Source organism: Pangasianodon hypophthalmus, chromosome 29 (assembly GCF_027358585.1).
Source record: "Pangasianodon hypophthalmus isolate fPanHyp1 chromosome 29, fPanHyp1.pri, whole genome shotgun sequence".
NCBI lineage: Eukaryota > Metazoa > Chordata > Actinopteri > Siluriformes > Pangasiidae > Pangasianodon > Pangasianodon hypophthalmus.
The window spans coordinates 10,810,496-10,827,078 of NC_069738.1; the positions used below are offsets into that span (position 1 = coordinate 10,810,496).

General features: G+C 40.9%; 1 protein-coding gene across 1 annotated transcript in view; it reads left to right on the forward strand.

The window, feature by feature from the left end:
- The window catches only part of foxo6b (forkhead box O6 b), a 33,288-nt gene extending 19,130 nt beyond the window's left edge, over positions 1–14,158 (forward strand). The window contains exon 2 of the mRNA XM_026942110.3: positions 9,760–14,158. Within this exon, the coding sequence (XP_026797911.2) occupies positions 9,760–11,430 (1,671 nt within the window). The 3' untranslated portion in view covers positions 11,431–14,158. The remainder of the gene's footprint in view (positions 1–9,759) is intronic.
- The last annotated feature ends 2,425 nt before the right edge of the window (positions 14,159–16,583 follow it).

A 16,583-nucleotide genomic window follows, 5' to 3' on the forward strand; every position in this document is an offset into this window, starting at 1 on the left:
ACTAATTAATTGTGCATGCTCTGTCTAGGACAGAGGATGACTTTGTGCAAAAATGATAGTCAGTGTCACTGTCTTTTCACTCACTGTTTGGAAGAGAGGAGTGACACAATGGGCTTAGGACTACAGGTGCTATCACTGAGCTCATTTATAAATGACGTACTTCACCTGGATGGCTGATACTGATTATAGATTATAGATTGTTATTTGGGACATTTTCCAATTTTAAATCTTTATTTAAGTCTTTATTGAAAAAACAAACAAACGAGTGTATTATGGGCAGTCGTGGCCTAATGGTTAGAGTCTCGAAGGTGAACCTGAAGGTTGTGGGTTCGAGTCTCAGGTCCAGCAGGGATTGTAGGTGGGGGGAGTGAATGACCAGCGCTCTCTCCCACCCTCAATACCATGACTGAGGTGAGACCCTTGAGCAAGGCACCGAACCCCCAACTGCTCCCCGGGCACCGCAGCAAAAAAAGGCTGTTCACGGTGTGTGTGTGTTCACTACTGTGTGTGTGCACTTGGATGGGTTAAATGCAGAGCACAAATTCCGAGTATGGGTCACCATACTTGGCTACACATCACGTCACTTCACTTCACTATTATGTATGAGCTTGTGATCTCCCTAATGAAGCTTCATGACTTTAAACTTGAACATCATTAGAAAATTACCATGATCATTTTGATAACTAGCTAATTTACTTAATGGTGGTGATGAACAAAACAGATACTCAGATACTGAAATCCCATTCATGTTTGCCTGTGGCAAATGGAAGATAGTTTGTTAGCAGTTAACTTAGCTAGCTTACTTACTTAGCTAAGCAAGAATTAATTAAATTGTTTAACAAATTTGTGATTGTTATGGTGTATTTGACACCATTTTTTACCAGCATTTTAGCTGCTGGTAAATAAAGTGCTGAGAAAATGACAATGCAAATCAAGAAATTGATACTGAAATCCTTGTCTCTACCTGTGACAAAAGGGTGCTAGTTTATCATCAGTAAAGTAGCTACTGTATATAACTTAGCGGCACATAGAGCTGAATCCAAAAAACAAATTTCTGCATATTTATAGACCCTGCCTTTTTAATGAAGGTAAAGAAGTAGAAATGTAGACCATTTCAAACAGCTTCCTGGCTATTAAAGATACTAAATAATTTATAATTTTATTCAACAGAATTTGTTTCTGATGACTTCAAGTGTCATTTTTAGGGGTACCTTAAGGGTAAACGGACATGGGCTAATTCATAACATTATATTAAACATTATATTATATTACAGCATTGGACATAAAGATTGTGTGATTTTGTTTTTTCCATCAGTAGGAGTAAGTGAGAATGAGAGAAAGAGATGTAGTGTAGAAGTATAGTTTGAGGTTGTAAGCGTATTAACTGTGGCGTCATTGTGAGCCACTTTGTCACGGGAAACCTGGCTGGACTCATGCTCTGTTGTGCCAGCCATTGGGATGGGAAAGTTTGGCTCACCGTGCCCTCAAAGGCTATTTTGGTATGCAGGGCGGATTTTCTGATCCCCTGCTCTGCACTCAGATGCTCTTTAATCTGTTCAGTCTATTTTCAAACGCCCTCCTTCCTCCCCCACTCCACTCTGTCCATCTCTAGCCTACCTGTTCCCTCAGACTCTCACTCTTTAAGGGGGAAAGGACTAGCTTGGCCTGTAAGTCCAAATGAGATTGGTCAAGGAGCTAACATCCAGGGGCCAGTTGCACCAGCTGAAGTTCAATTATAAGTCAGGGTGTAATGTCAGTCCTAAACTATGAGTTGAGTGTTGTTAGTTTAACTAGTTTGGTAAAAAAAATTCACTTTCACCACAGACACTAAAGATGTGTCATAACTAGTAGTGGGTAAAGTGGTCGTAGATCAAACCTTTGTCATACAGAGTGATGTGTTTCACCATTAACAGCCAATCAGAAACAGGATCAGACATAAAAAGTGGTTAATATCCATCTGCATTTGGTGTAATATATTTACTTCAAGTTAGTAATGTTTTAACCCTAGATAAAGAAGCATATCCAAAAAGGACTGTGCTTCACAATAAAGTGGTGACTCAGTGTATTCATCTCTCGGATTTGTATTTTATAATGGTATGTGCTGTTCTGTTCTGCTGCTTGTGCTCTAGTGCAACAAATTTAACAGCATTTTAGTAAAAAACCTTAGCAAAGAAAAATAACTAACAGTTGCAAACTTAATCTGCACTGAATGACAGTATAATATTACATTCATGGTAATATATAGAATATGGCATGTGTATGCCATATCTATACCTATCTCAATTGGCTGACATTTTGCACTACTAGAGGAAAGAGCTTGCTACACTGACTAATATAAAAATAGCCTTAGTCTTATAAGCTATAATAGTCTCATATAGTGAGGTATCCATCTCCAGGAATCATATACCATGACTGTCTCCATGAAGGATTCCCCCTAACAAAATACAAAGAAAACATTTATTTTTGGATTTATATGTTTTACTCTGTGCATGGTAGCACTGAATCACAGAGTAGTTTTGTTGAACTGAATCACAGAGTAGTTTTGTTGACATTGGACGTTGCACCTACTAGGGGGTTGGTATAAGTTTTAAGTTACAACTTAGGGCTATGTTGAAACTACAGTATGTCACTTGATGCAACCGGTAATCATTTGGTAGTTCAAAAACTCAAACATAGTGGCCATTTACATTCAAACTAGTCTACGATAGAGCTACCCGTTCCTTTCGCTCACTAACTCTGGGCAGTGACAGACATCTCTGTGAAGAACAAAAGGAAGACTGTCTGTTGTCTGAGTGTTAGCTGTGTCTTTTGTGTTTCCAAGGTTGTGATAGCAATTGTGAGCAATTTTCAGCAATTAGCATCTCTGTAATAATAGTTATTATAATAGTAGGTAGGCCAAATACAAAGAGATTTAGGCCACTGCTACAAACTCCTACCATTAAACTCATCTAATTTATGCAGATCAGGCCAGAACAGGAATCCGAGGCTACAGTGGGCAGAGGCTCACTGCCACATGATTGGCTGATTGAATTACTGTGTGAATCAGCAGGTGTACAGGTATTCCTAACAAAGTGGCCAGTGAATGTATGGTAAAGGCAAAATTAATATTACATATTTATAATATCATTAAGATCTACTTAACCATTGAATTAATTCTTTTTGCATCCTCTCTCTCAAGACATTGCCCATTAATCTGAATGGCTGTGAGTTCATTTCCCCTTAAACAAATGAACGTTGCCTGTGACATCTTCCACAGGAAGTGTATCTTTAGCATTTGCTAATTTCCATCGATTGCCTCCAGACAGGCTTAGCAGACGAGCCCTCTTTCCCACACAGAGCTCTCATTTTAACTCTCCTCGCCTGTAGTATGTTGTTTTGTCTCCCTGTCTCTCAATCTCCCTCCTTTGCTTTCCCTTCATAATGCACACAGTCAGTGTCTATCTTTTACCACACTTATGCTTATCCAAAATTTGTCTGGCAGAGAGAGACCCATTGACAAGTCTGTACATAATGACTGATGGCTGTGTGAGAAGGATTAATACATAATTGTTGAGCAAGGGTTGCAAAGCAGTTTTGGCCCTGCTAGCTGCTAAGAACACTTTAGCAATCCCCACTTGAAAAGAATGTTCTGCACAGTATCAAATGGAGCAATGCACAAAATGTAAAACAGAGGAATGCCTTTAATGCTCCAAGGAGCATGTTCTGCAAATTAGCACAATGCCTTTCTTGAGTCCTTCATAGGAATTCAAAAACTGTCCGTCCACAGTTATTAACCTACGCAGAAGACATAGAAAAGTCAATAAAAAAATCCCTGTTGAAAAACACTGAAAATGACCAATGCTGTCCACTTTGTCTAAACTATAATCAGTCATTATTGTCCCTTCTTTTCTGTACCAAAGCTTAAGTTTGTGAAGTTATCCTAGTCTTGGCTATAGGCCAGACAAGCAGTGGCCCCCTTAACTACATCTCATGAATATATTTGATCAAGATGTCATCTTGAAGTCTAGATCAGTGGCTATAAATGTTAGAATAAATGTTGGAATAAATGTTAGAGATGTCTCTTGCAATGTTTTGATGTTGCAGCAGCCTGATCTCATGGATTATGGCTCAGATAACCTGTTTACCATGTACAAATCTACATGGTTTTGTTTACTTTGTTGCAAGAAACAGCTGCTACATTCCTAAAAGGGCAGTTCTGAGGAAAGCACTGTCTGCCCTCTTCCGCATACCTAAGCTCACAGACACCCACAATAGGCTAGTGCCACTATGATTGACAGGGAAGAGACAGTATGCCACCTAGAGAACACAGCCAATTATGCTTCCTTGGCTCCTGGCATTGTTGGGATTTGAACAGTGATCTCCTGAAGATAGGGCAAACATTTTTCTGTTGGAAAAATGGAGCCCTACTCCAGCATTTTTAGAGTGTTAGGATTGCTATCATGAATAGTTACTGTTAACCTGAACTATACATCAAACCAAAACAACACTTGGTTTATTTTAGGGACAGGACTAGCATTCATATCTCTTCATAGGATATTGAACAAATCTAACCACATTGCCCTTGTTTGTGAAATTTTCTCAAGACTATGTTTTCCAAAGCCTAAGCAATGATTTTAAGGTAATCACTGAACTATCTTCATGGTTTGAAGGTTATAAGCTAGAAAAATGCAAGACCTTGTAAAAGTGAGCAAAACCTCTTACATGACACAGGGTTGTAGAATGTTCGCAATTGTTGCCAGACAGTTTATAGTGTTCGTTTCCAACTGTTGAAAGCCATAGACATTTATAGCGAATAAGATCCACAATTGAAAGATCTGTTTTGAATTTGTCAATAATATTTCTGCCCTGAATATTTTGACCATCATCACTCTCAGCTTATTGCTCTCCTGGCCAACAAATGATCCCTCCAATCCCTGGTGCATTACAGCAGCTCCTGGGTTGACACACAGGTGACGAACAACCAGATTTAACCAGGATTATCGCCAGACTTTCTGGGATTACCCTGACTAGAGTGGGATTGCTTGTGATTGCTAGATTGCTGTGTGTGTCTGTGTGAGTGTGGTCATAAGATTGTGTATGGGTGTGGATTCCTATGGATGAATTTATGAATGTGAATGTCTTGTGAGTGTGTACACAAGTACGTATGAGTGTGATGGGAAAGGCTAGGCAGTCTACTGACTCACATGAGACCAACAAGGTGTTTGAGTCAATTATGGAGCCATAGGCTTGCTGTTCGCAGAACATTACCACAAGCCACACTGTGGTTGAGCAAAGCAGACTTAACAAGAGGATCTGTGTTCTTTAAGGGATCACTGTTCTTCAGCATTAGAGGATAGAGATCAAGGTCAAGCTATGCAATTATTTCTAGCTTGTCAGTTTCGAACTTACGGAATATGAGTCAAGGTTTCGAACAATTTGAATGATGAGTCAAGGTTTTGTACAAGCTTATTTGTGTACCCTGAGCTTTTGGTAGTTGGATGGTGATATTTGTTGTGAGCTACGGATGGTTAGTGGTAGTTACCAAGCAAGTCATGCAGCTTATACTTGCCTTGCTAATCACCAGTCCTTAGAGACATCTCCTGTGGCAGTGTGACTGAATGATTGAAGCTCCCTTGTGAGTTGGTGTGAGTCACCTGACAGTCACAGATGAAACCTAGAACATCAAAATGCGTGTGCTTCTTTTTTGTCGTAATCCACCTTTTTTCACTTCATACTTTTATCCTTAACCCACCTCATACACTTCCCGCCTTTCTCCCCAGCATTTAACGCTGTAGTCATGGTTACCCCTCTGCAGCTAACGTCAGCGGTGGCATAGCTGTCAGAGGGCTGCTTTCTGATCGCCTGACATGGGGCATTTTTCGACACTGTCACACCGTTTGGCTTTGATTAAGTCAGCCCCTTGCCTGCCGTGGCTGCACAACATTGGACTATTACACCAGCATGGGGGCTCGTGTCATTTGGCTGAGCTGCTGGTTGAGAATAGGAGCTCCTTGGAGGGGGGCCAGAGAACATAAATACCCCTCACTTATCCAATTTCTCACTGCTTTGAAAAGGAGCGGAGTCAAAGTGGCACGGTTTTTCGCCTGATAGTGTGGGCTGGAGAATCAGCCCTTCAGAAATCCCAAGAGAGAGCGAGCGAGAGAGAGAGAGGGAGAGAGACAGAGGGAGGGAGGCAGGGGGCTTTTTCAGATCAGCCAACTCTGGAGCTCATCTCCAGCTCAGCTCTCTATCGCACCAAGATAATTGGCTCACCTGGGTGCCCGATATACATTCACTAATATAAGCTGTAATAGCTCTCAGAATCACTATGGAAAAACAAGATGCCTCTTTTTACAAAGAAAAGAGGGGAGAGATAGATTATATGTGATTTGATAGAGGTACTTGATGAACGTTTATTCAGTGAAAATAAGTGATGGATGCCAGCGTGTGTTGTGTTTCTCTTTCTGTCTGATGGTTTTGTTTTCCTGTTTGAGTACAGGTGAAGGACAAGTATGTAAGTGATTTTGGGGGTGTGAAAAGTATGGTTATGTGATAAACAGATGGAGGATATGGAGAAAAAGGGATGAATAAGTGTGAAAGTGAGATGATGGTGTGAACTACTAAATACTGTAACGGAGTTCTTGATGCTTAGGATGGTATTCATCTCATTTGCTAAACTAAAATCTGCTCAGAACAAAGAAAGACTCCCAAACTTGCTGTGTGTACCTTTAGTAAAATTAGCACTTCTAAATGGGCCTGGGTACAGGATTAATTCTTGGTGGAGGTACTTCTCAGGCTAGAGCGGTAGAATTAGACGTGTTAATTGACAATATTACACATATTGCCAAACCCAGGCTATGATTATTACAATATACAATGTGTATACAGTATAAATACACAGTATACTACACAAAATTCATCGTTTTAATACTAAACATTTAAGATTTATTGACTGCAGGACTATTCATTAACTGTCTAATGAACAGGGTTGTGTAGGATCTTGGGCCTATCCTGGTAACACTGGACAGAAGGCAAGACTGAATGCCAGTCCATCGCATATGCACACACACACACTCATACCTAGGGGCAATTTAGTGTAGCCAGTCTATGTACATGCTTGTTTTGGGAGGTGTGAGGAAACTGGAGAACCCCAAGGAAACCCACACGGACAAAAGGAGAACCTGCACAGAGAGTAATCTGAGCTTAGGATCGAACCAGGGACCCTGAAGCTGTAAGGCAGGAATGATACACTACCTTGCTGCCCGGGGATACATTACCAAACATTTTAAATGTAAATGTACTGTATACAACTACAACTTATTTTGCGTCTTCTTCTTCTTCTTCTTATTCTGATTTCATTTCTTGCATCGATTATTCAGTGAATAAATTGTTAATTATTTAATATTGTATTTTAGGATATATTTTAAGAGTTTAAATAATTATCTTTAACATAGCGTAGTTACAGTTTTATTACTGCTATTAAACATTTCATGGCTTCTGTTGTTTAGTTCACTCATTAGCAATCCAAATTGTTTTAAAAGCTAAATTGTTATCACTTATACTGTATGTTATAATTTTCAGGAGCAGCAGAAAATTTAAACAAGTGGTTTCCTTGAAGTGCAGGCCAAACTGTTATTTGCAACTTACTCTTACAATAGATAATAATAAGGCAGAAATCGTGACAGGTAGCTATAAGACACTTGTTTTGATTTGTGATATAGAGAGGTAGCAAGGAAACAAGAAAATATCATTTGTGCATGTGTGTGAGTCAGACAGAGGGTGTAATAGAGATGGAGATTAGTTGAGTGATACTGTACAATGATACAATGAATACAAGGATACTGTGGCAAGACAACAGGAGGTGCTTTCACATATAAAACCCGTAAAATTGACGGCTTAACTTTTCCGGTGAAGGTAGCAGTTTCTGTTTTTTCACACAAGAAACACAAATGTGTTATTGCCATTCACAAAACAACATCAATAAAGCTATCTTTGCTGTTGTTATTTCCTGAAAATTGAGTTCGGCTTTTGTGCCACACTGTATATTTAGTCTTACTACTGTACCAGATAGTTTGGCAAAACAAAATGTCAGACATACTATTTTGTACAGTAGTATGCAGTTTTGGACATACGGTATGTGTATGTTGACACATGGAGTGATATCTTACACAATTCTGACTACAAAACTTTATGGAAAATACTACACTACGTTCCGTAGAGTATGATCAATATTCTCACATAGATATTTTGATATGCTATATATTACGGTGGTATGGTGGTATGCTGTTGTGAACATCTTCAGCCACGAAATTGCCAGAGATGTATTTCATGCAATTTAAGAATGACTCCTATTCATACATGACCACTAAAAGGAAAAGAAAAAGGAAAGTAAAATAGATCTTGTCAAAAGGCAGTGTGATGCTCTGAATTGCCAACCAGCCAGGAATGTATTTCGCTCAACTACTGGAACCATATGCTATAGAGTAAATGTTATGTGCGTATGCATTATTGCATCTGATGTTTGAAAAATGTAATGCATTACTCAGAGTGTGCATTTATCAGAACTAGACATGTTTGTCAGTATGAAAAAAAAATCCTGATTCTATAGTGTTACTTTTCATATCTACACTATCTAAACTCCCTATTGCCACTCTACAAAGTTCCCATACACGGTACATTTACTATACAACATATGGTAGACTTGTTTCCTGTACAAGGCAATTAGTTATGTACATTGTGTAGCACTTGATGTACAACAAGCAGTCTGTCTTTGCGTTGTCCTGAAAGGAACTTCTAGTAGATCACTCTCAATTATTAATTACTCAATTCTCAAAAAAAGAATCCCCAATTATTGTGTTGCAAGAAACAAACCCATGTTTACTTCATCTGTTCCTGTGATCTAAATATGGTTTATCTTGGCATTGGAAACAGCCCCCTCCCCTCTTTTTCTGTTCTCTTTGTTCTGGTGTTCTTCCAGCACAGTAAGCATGCCAGAATCACACCTCTCTCCCTCTCGCCTCTCTCGCTGGCTCCCTGTCATATTTGGAGGCCTGCAATCGATAGGGGCGTCTGCGATCATGTTGCCACGTGTGATTCATTTGGGTAACCTTGGCGACGGTTTGATGTGCTTGCTGTGGCGTGTGTGTGTGTGTACATGTATGCGTGTGTGCATGACTCGGTTGGCAGTGGTGTGAGTCAGAGGGAGTATTTGCTGCGTGGAGGAGCAAGGCTGCCTGCTGTATCGATCTGCTTCTCAGTGCCTGCCACGCTTTACAAGAACAGCCGTTTGATCTGAATGATTAGAATGATTAGGAATGAATTTTTTTTCTTGAGAAGAGCCATCATGTCTTGATCAGCAATAATAGTTGATGCATAATGGTCAAATTTGTGCATTTTACCTGGGAATGGTTTTATAGCTAGAATAACAATTAATGCCAAACAAATGTCAAACAAAAAACTAACAAAAGTGCAGATGTTTAATTCGTTTGGCCCTGAAGTATCACTGAAAAATACTCTACCAATTTCCGCTAGCAATTTCATAGCATTGTTAAACAAAAATACATTTCTAATTTTAGATTTCTGTGGTCTAAAATGTAAAAGCAGTCAACATGTCATGAAGGACAATAATTCTAGACAGAATAATAGAGCCCAGTTAATTGTAGAGTCCTGTTACATTGTATTTTCCAAGATAAGATGTGATTTTATAATATGTGTAGTATTAAATGTTTAACTATCTGTTTTTTTTCCTCCCCACCCCATTACCCCTATTTGTTTCTGCAGAACTCCATTCGCCACAACCTGTCTCTGCATACCCGCTTCATTCGTGTGCAGAATGAGGGAACGGGCAAGAGTTCATGGTGGATGCTGAACCCAGAAGGTGGGAAGATGGGAAAAGGCCCACGTCGGCGAGCTGCCTCCATGGACAATGGCACAAAGTACCTAAAATCTCGAGGCCGGATAAGCCGGAAGAGGGCCATGGGGATGGGCCGAGGACTTGGTGCTGGGCCTGGGATTCAAGGGTCCCCAGAGCATGGTAGCCCAGCTGCGAAGGGTGGCATGGGAGTAGGGACTGAGGAGTTTGATGCCTGGGCAGACCTGCACTCCAGAACAAGTTCCTCTGCATCCACATTGAGTGGCTGCCTGTCACCAATCGTGGCTGAAGCAGAGCCAGATGAACCAGAGGAGGGAGGGTTGTCCTGTTCGGCTTCCCCTCGCCTGTATCCGAGCCCCACTAGTACCAGATCACCTGCTCTGGGCACTGGGGGCCACTGTCCTTCAGTAGAGCTCCCTCAATTGGCTGACCTTACTGGAGCCATCAGCTTGGATGAAGACTTCTCTCAACCACAGCAACTCAAGTGCAATGGCTACCATTATGGCCCAGGACCCAAAGGGGAAACATCATACTGTGGTACTGTCTATGGTCAGCCTTCCATGAGTATGCTGAGGCACCATGCCCCTATGCAGACTATCCAGGAAAACAAGCCAACCAGCTTCCAGCGCCCCCTAAGGGCTTACTCAGAGAACAATGCTCTGGAGAGCCTATTAGCTGGTGGGCCACAGTACTGTGGGAAGGACATGGTGGTGGGGCAAGGTCAAGCTGCCCATTCACTAATGTCACGATCTAATGGCATTGTGCACTCTCATGGCCATGATCAGAGTTGCAGTCACAATCACAGCCAGAATCCCAATCCCAATCCCAATCAAAACCTTCACAATGATCATGGAGCAAACCATAAGCAGAACTCAAGCCTTCATCACAACCAAAATCCCAACAAGCACCACCCAGATCTAGACTACAACCATGGTTCCAAACATCACTCTGCTCATGACTATGGCCAACCTCACAAGCAAAACCATAAGCTTAACCCCAGCTCTAATTCAACCCATATGCACAGCCATATGCAGCACAGCAACTCAAGGCAGTCAACACTCTCTCCCAGAGTCAACAGTGATATGTTGCAACCCTACAACCACAAATCCTCCAATCCATATGGCCCTCGTGCCCACCTTCCCTCTACCTCCCTACCCCCTAACCCAGCCGGCTTCATGGATGTGCCCCAGGACCCCTCCTTTATGGCGTCTGCACCCCAAACCCGCCATCATCCTTACCCAGGTGCTCAACACCAGGGCCTGACAGAACCCTGGCATGGATACTACCACTACCATCACCAGCCAGCCCAGAATGGCAGTCACCAATCTGGTCACCACCAGCCACCTCCTAACCGACTGCAGCAGTCAGAGATGGAGATAGAAGTCCATCAGAGCAATCTGGATGGTGATGTGGAGTCTGTTCTTCTCAACGATTTCATGGACTCTACAGAGGGAATGGACTACAACTATGACGGATCACTTTCACAGGGTGTTGGTATGGGAATAGGCTTGGGAATGGGGATGGGGATGTTCGTAGGGCCTCCACAATCACATAACAGCCAGAGTTGGGTTCCTGGGTAACAAAGACACTAATGGGAAAACTTTACCCGTAGGGCCCTGTGGGAGGTGGGGTGGGGTCTGATCAGGTCAGAACTGATTTGACTGTGATTTATTTTTGCTCAGAGAGCCAAACAGTGCAAGAAGGCATTTTAAGGACGTATAGTTGCTGGAGTCGGTGCAGTCATTTTGAACGTAGAGTTCTCCATAAATATTCTTCCTCTCTCCTTCTCTCTGTGTTTCCCTGCTGTGGATTAGTATAATGGCATTCTTCAACCACGTTTTGTCCTCTCTCTGTCCCTCAGTTCACTCTTTTATATCCATCACCTCTTTCTGGTCAAAAGCTCTCAAGCACTTTACATCCATCTCCCTAAATTCAGAGGCAGTAACAGCCACTCTGAAACCAGGGGAATCATATTGTTTGCTGGTTCGCTGGGTTTAATGTATCCAAATGACTCTGTTATCCTTCCAGAATGAAAAAAATTGTGTTGGTGTTTTTTTTTTTTTTTTTTTTTAATTTTTTTAATAAAAACCTTGATTAGAGGATGGAGAAATAAATATCTGTGCTGTCAGGCAGTGTTGTGTACATGTTGGTCAGGGTTGTGTGTGTGTGTGTGTGTGTGTATGTGTCCTCGTCCCATGCAGGTTCATTGGATGTCCCTTTTTCCATATGCTAGCACACTCATCCATCAGCTTCACTTTATTGATATTCAGCATATCGTTTTTATTCTCCAAAGTAATGCACCAGCTATGCATCACTACTCTAAATCGAATGTGGCACTCAGAGTGTCTTTTTTTGAGGCAAACCAGCTTAATGTGTTTTGGCTAGAGTGATGATTATAGTCAGTCTACAGCAAATGGTGGGAAGAAGAGAAAGAGGGTGAGGGAGGTAGACATAGACATGGTGCGAGATGGAGAGAGAGAGAGGAAACATGCAAATAATACCCTGTTCCTCTTTCTCTCCATCTGTGGATTTATGTAGCCTTCCCTGTAATGAGATAAGGAACGATCTGAGGCTACCACACTTCCTGAGCGAGGCTCTTTCCAGTGCACCTCTGGCCAACTTTACTGTGGCAGCCTCCTATGATCTGAAGCACTTTGAGCTTCAACTTAACTTCCCCTTTTGTTTACATTAGGGTATTGCATTATCATTAGCCTATGCAGTGTTACTTTAGATAATCAATGCTGATATATCAGTCACGAAGCCTCATTAACCCTCATTAACTCTGCACTATCAATCCTAATTCAATACTGTGCTGGAATTTGCAGAATATAACCTTAAATGACATTCTGTTGCATCAGCTTAATAAAGTAATTGGTTATATTGTGGTGATAACATTGCCAAAAGACAAAACCATAAATCCAGGCCCAGTCAGACCAACTTCTGAGAAAAGCTATATTACACTGCCTTCAGAATTTACACTAGTGAACTGCATGCTAATTAGCACAATCAGAAAAAGGGTGCTATCTCCCTTTCACAGATGAACTCCTGTCATATCCTCTTCATCCACTGATTACACCTAGGGGAGATAGAAGTAATTAAGTGCTTACCAAGAATGATGATTTGTGTTTATGTTCCATTTTGAAAAGCAACTTTCAATTTCGTCATCATGCTGCCACACGAGAACACTTATACTACTCCAGTCAGACATCTCATTGCTAACCTCCAGATGGCCACATATCTGACATATCTATATTTCTTTTTGTCTTTTATTATAGATGTTATGTAATTTTGTGGCTTTTTTGTGGGAAAAAACGGTGTCATACATATTCAATGCGTTCCCCATTGAGTGGGTGAATCTGTTTGGACAGATTTCTCATGATGCTCAATCTCAGAATCTCCTCACCAGGTTTAAGTCTCTAGAAAAGTAGAGCAGGATGGATAGAAGGAGAGAGAAGGATAGAAAAAAGAGGAATGAGTGGAGGAGACTGATCGATAGGCTGGCAGAGAGAGACGGACTGGAGAATGAATGAGTTGAAAAAGAGAGCAATAGGTTGCTAGAAGGAAAAAATGAGCTCACAGAGAGACAGACAGCTATATAGATAGAGTCAGAGAGAGAGAGAGAGAGAGAGAGGCAAAGAGAGAGAGAAGGAGAGCGAGAAAGAGAGAGTGAGAGTGTGTGTTTCCATCAGAGTACCTTCCCTCAGCAAAGCTGTTTGAATCAGGCCAAATGTCAAGTGCCTCTCTGCAGCTTTTCTTGCACACACTCTGATCAGATAGTCAGCCTTCTCTCTCTCTGTTTCTCTCTCTCTCATCTCTCTCTTTACCACTGAGGACAATAAAGCCTGTCTTCATCTGCCGTCTCTTTTTCCTCTGCCCTTCTTTATGTTCTTGGTGACCGGCGCTCTATCATTCCCCCAGCCGTGTTTTGGTCCCTGACCCCATGTCTGCTTCTGTGTAAAGCTTCTTGTGTGTGTGTAGCACAGTGGTGTATCTGAAATGACTATGGAAATTCATTGAGGTTGTGCCCTGGTATCCACTATGCCTGGCTAACAACAATATGATTATACAGTTTATATTTATTGGGTAAAAAGATGGGTCTGTGGGTGAATCTGTGGACCCCTGAATCTCCTGTCATCTTTATTATGAAATCATGATGTTATTACATTTTGACTTATGTTTCCTCCTGTACAAAATCTGTATGGAGAAAAATTGTATAATAATTTTTGACAAACAAATCTTGGTTTTATTTCTTTTTTAAAATGATGTATCTGCTCATCTGGTGATTGTAAAATAAAAACAAAAGACAGAATACTTGCTCTGCGCTTTGTGTGTGTGTGTGTGTGTGTGTGTGTGTATATATGTCAGGGTCAGGGTCATGGCGGATCCGACCTAACACTGGGAGCGATGCAGTTATACACCCTGTATGGGTCACCAGTCCATCACAGGACACTGCACACACACACACACACACACACACACACATATAAGTATATAAGTATATACACACACACACACACACATATAAGTATATATATATATATATATATATATATATATATATATATATATATATATATATATATATAGTTTTACACCTAGGGGCAATTTAGAGTAGCCAGTTCATCTACTGACACGTTTTTGGGAGGTGGGAGAAAATCAGAGAACCCAGTGGAAACCCACACAGACACAGAGTATATCCATGTATATATGTATCTATTTCATGTTGTGCATTCTGTGTGTGTGTATGTGTGTGTGTGTGTGTGTGTGTGTGTGTGTGTGTCTGTGATAAGGCTCGTTAATGCCCCAGATGCTGTGCCATAGCTGTCTCTCTCCCAGTGGAAACATTCTCACTGAGGGACTGGCTGCATCTGCACCTCCATACTGTTCACACACTCTCTCACACACACACACACACACACACACACACACGGCTGCTCCTCTAATCGACTCTGCTCTTTCCAGACGCTGACCTGGTACCATAGACACTTCGGCATGAGTGAGAGACAAATTAGAGAGAGAGAAACACCAGATGCCATCTGCCCATCTTTACCACTCCTGCTTCCATTGCACCTGGGGAAAACGCGTCTGACTGCCCCTGAAATTATCTATAGCTTACCTTAAACATGCTTTTGAAATCCGTTCAAACAAGGTCAGCATGCGGTAGCTCGAACAACAGCTTAGGAAACGAAATCAGATCTCTGATTAGCTCGGTTAATGCCTTCAAATTGTTCACTTGATTTCCATTACAGTGAAACAATAACGCCAGGCTGGCATTTCCACACAAACTCATATCATCAAACACACCCGTTAGAAGTAGACAATGGAAGTTTCTGGAACAACATACCACTTGTATTTGGAGAGCAGGATTTGACTAAATGGCATGTGCTGGCGAGCCAAGCTTTTTTTTCCTCCACCGTAGTCATGCAAATCATCGCGGCCCGATTTATTTCAGAGTTTGATGGATTTATTCTGGCAGAGGAGGTGACAGCGTGCTGACAGAGTCCCTCCCCCTCCCTACTCATCTTTTTTTTCCTTGCTATATCTACTCTATAATATATTTTATTCACAAATTCTTTGAGCTCTTAAAGCATTTTTTTTCAGTTTTGTATTGTGTAGCCAAAAAAATGCATTATTAATACTCATATCTATCTGTTTTTTACTTTCAAATTCATCTATTGTGTGATTTCTGAGAACACAGACATGTGGAATGAAGCATGAATGAATGTATCTGCATGTGGAGAATTAGTTTACAAGGGGAGAATGAAACTATTTCATTGTATGCCATGAAGGATCCATTAGCAAGCTGCTTTACAAGCAATATTTACTTTGACAGAGAATGTGCTTGAGTCTCGCCTACTATAGAGTGCTATTTCTCCTTCAGAGTTAAAATATATATTTAAAAGAAACAAAAAAAACAACATATACAAATCTTTAAATAGAATAAAATATTTAATATGTATATATATTCAAAAATATTTGTTTTGAAAGGGATTTTTTAATTCACCAAACATCAGTGAGTCGAAATATCACACAATATCTTTTTGTACCATAATCAGTAATTCTCTCTCTCTGTTAAAAAACAAGCCCAGGTACACATTACCTTACTTATACTGTATGACTAATGATGATCAAGTAAGAGCCTTGTCGTACCTTGACCTCTAAACCCCAATCTTCAAACTGCCTATAGGAACAGGAACACTGAAACAGCTCTACCCGTATATAAGATAGTGTATGATGATGCTGATAATAGCTGGGCTGTGTTTTGTATTCCTCTTGGCCAGCTATCATGAATAATATCAAAGATGTTTTATAACATGTTATATGTGGGTGGGGGTCGCCTGCAGCAGCCACAAGCCATGTATGTAGGACACAACTGCCGTCAGCATCCTGCCTGCCCACATCAGGATTAACCATTATCTATTCATGTGGCCCTCTACACTCTTACTACTTCCTCTCCTTGCTCAGAAAATAAAAACAGTTCTTTTGCATCAATTTAGCAATTGAAACTCAGCATCACTGAGCTAGGGGTATAACGCAATGCCATGCAATGCCAAATATTTGTCTCCATATCTGTTTAGTGCTCTAAATATCCGTACCTGAATCTGTGCTCAGATTTAAACTTGAAGTGGGCATGGCCTAAACTGGAAGTTTTTTTTTTTTTTTTTTGTGGGACTGTTTTATTAAATCCTGTTTGCGAGGTTATTATTTTTGTTTGTATCTACCTTTTCTACTG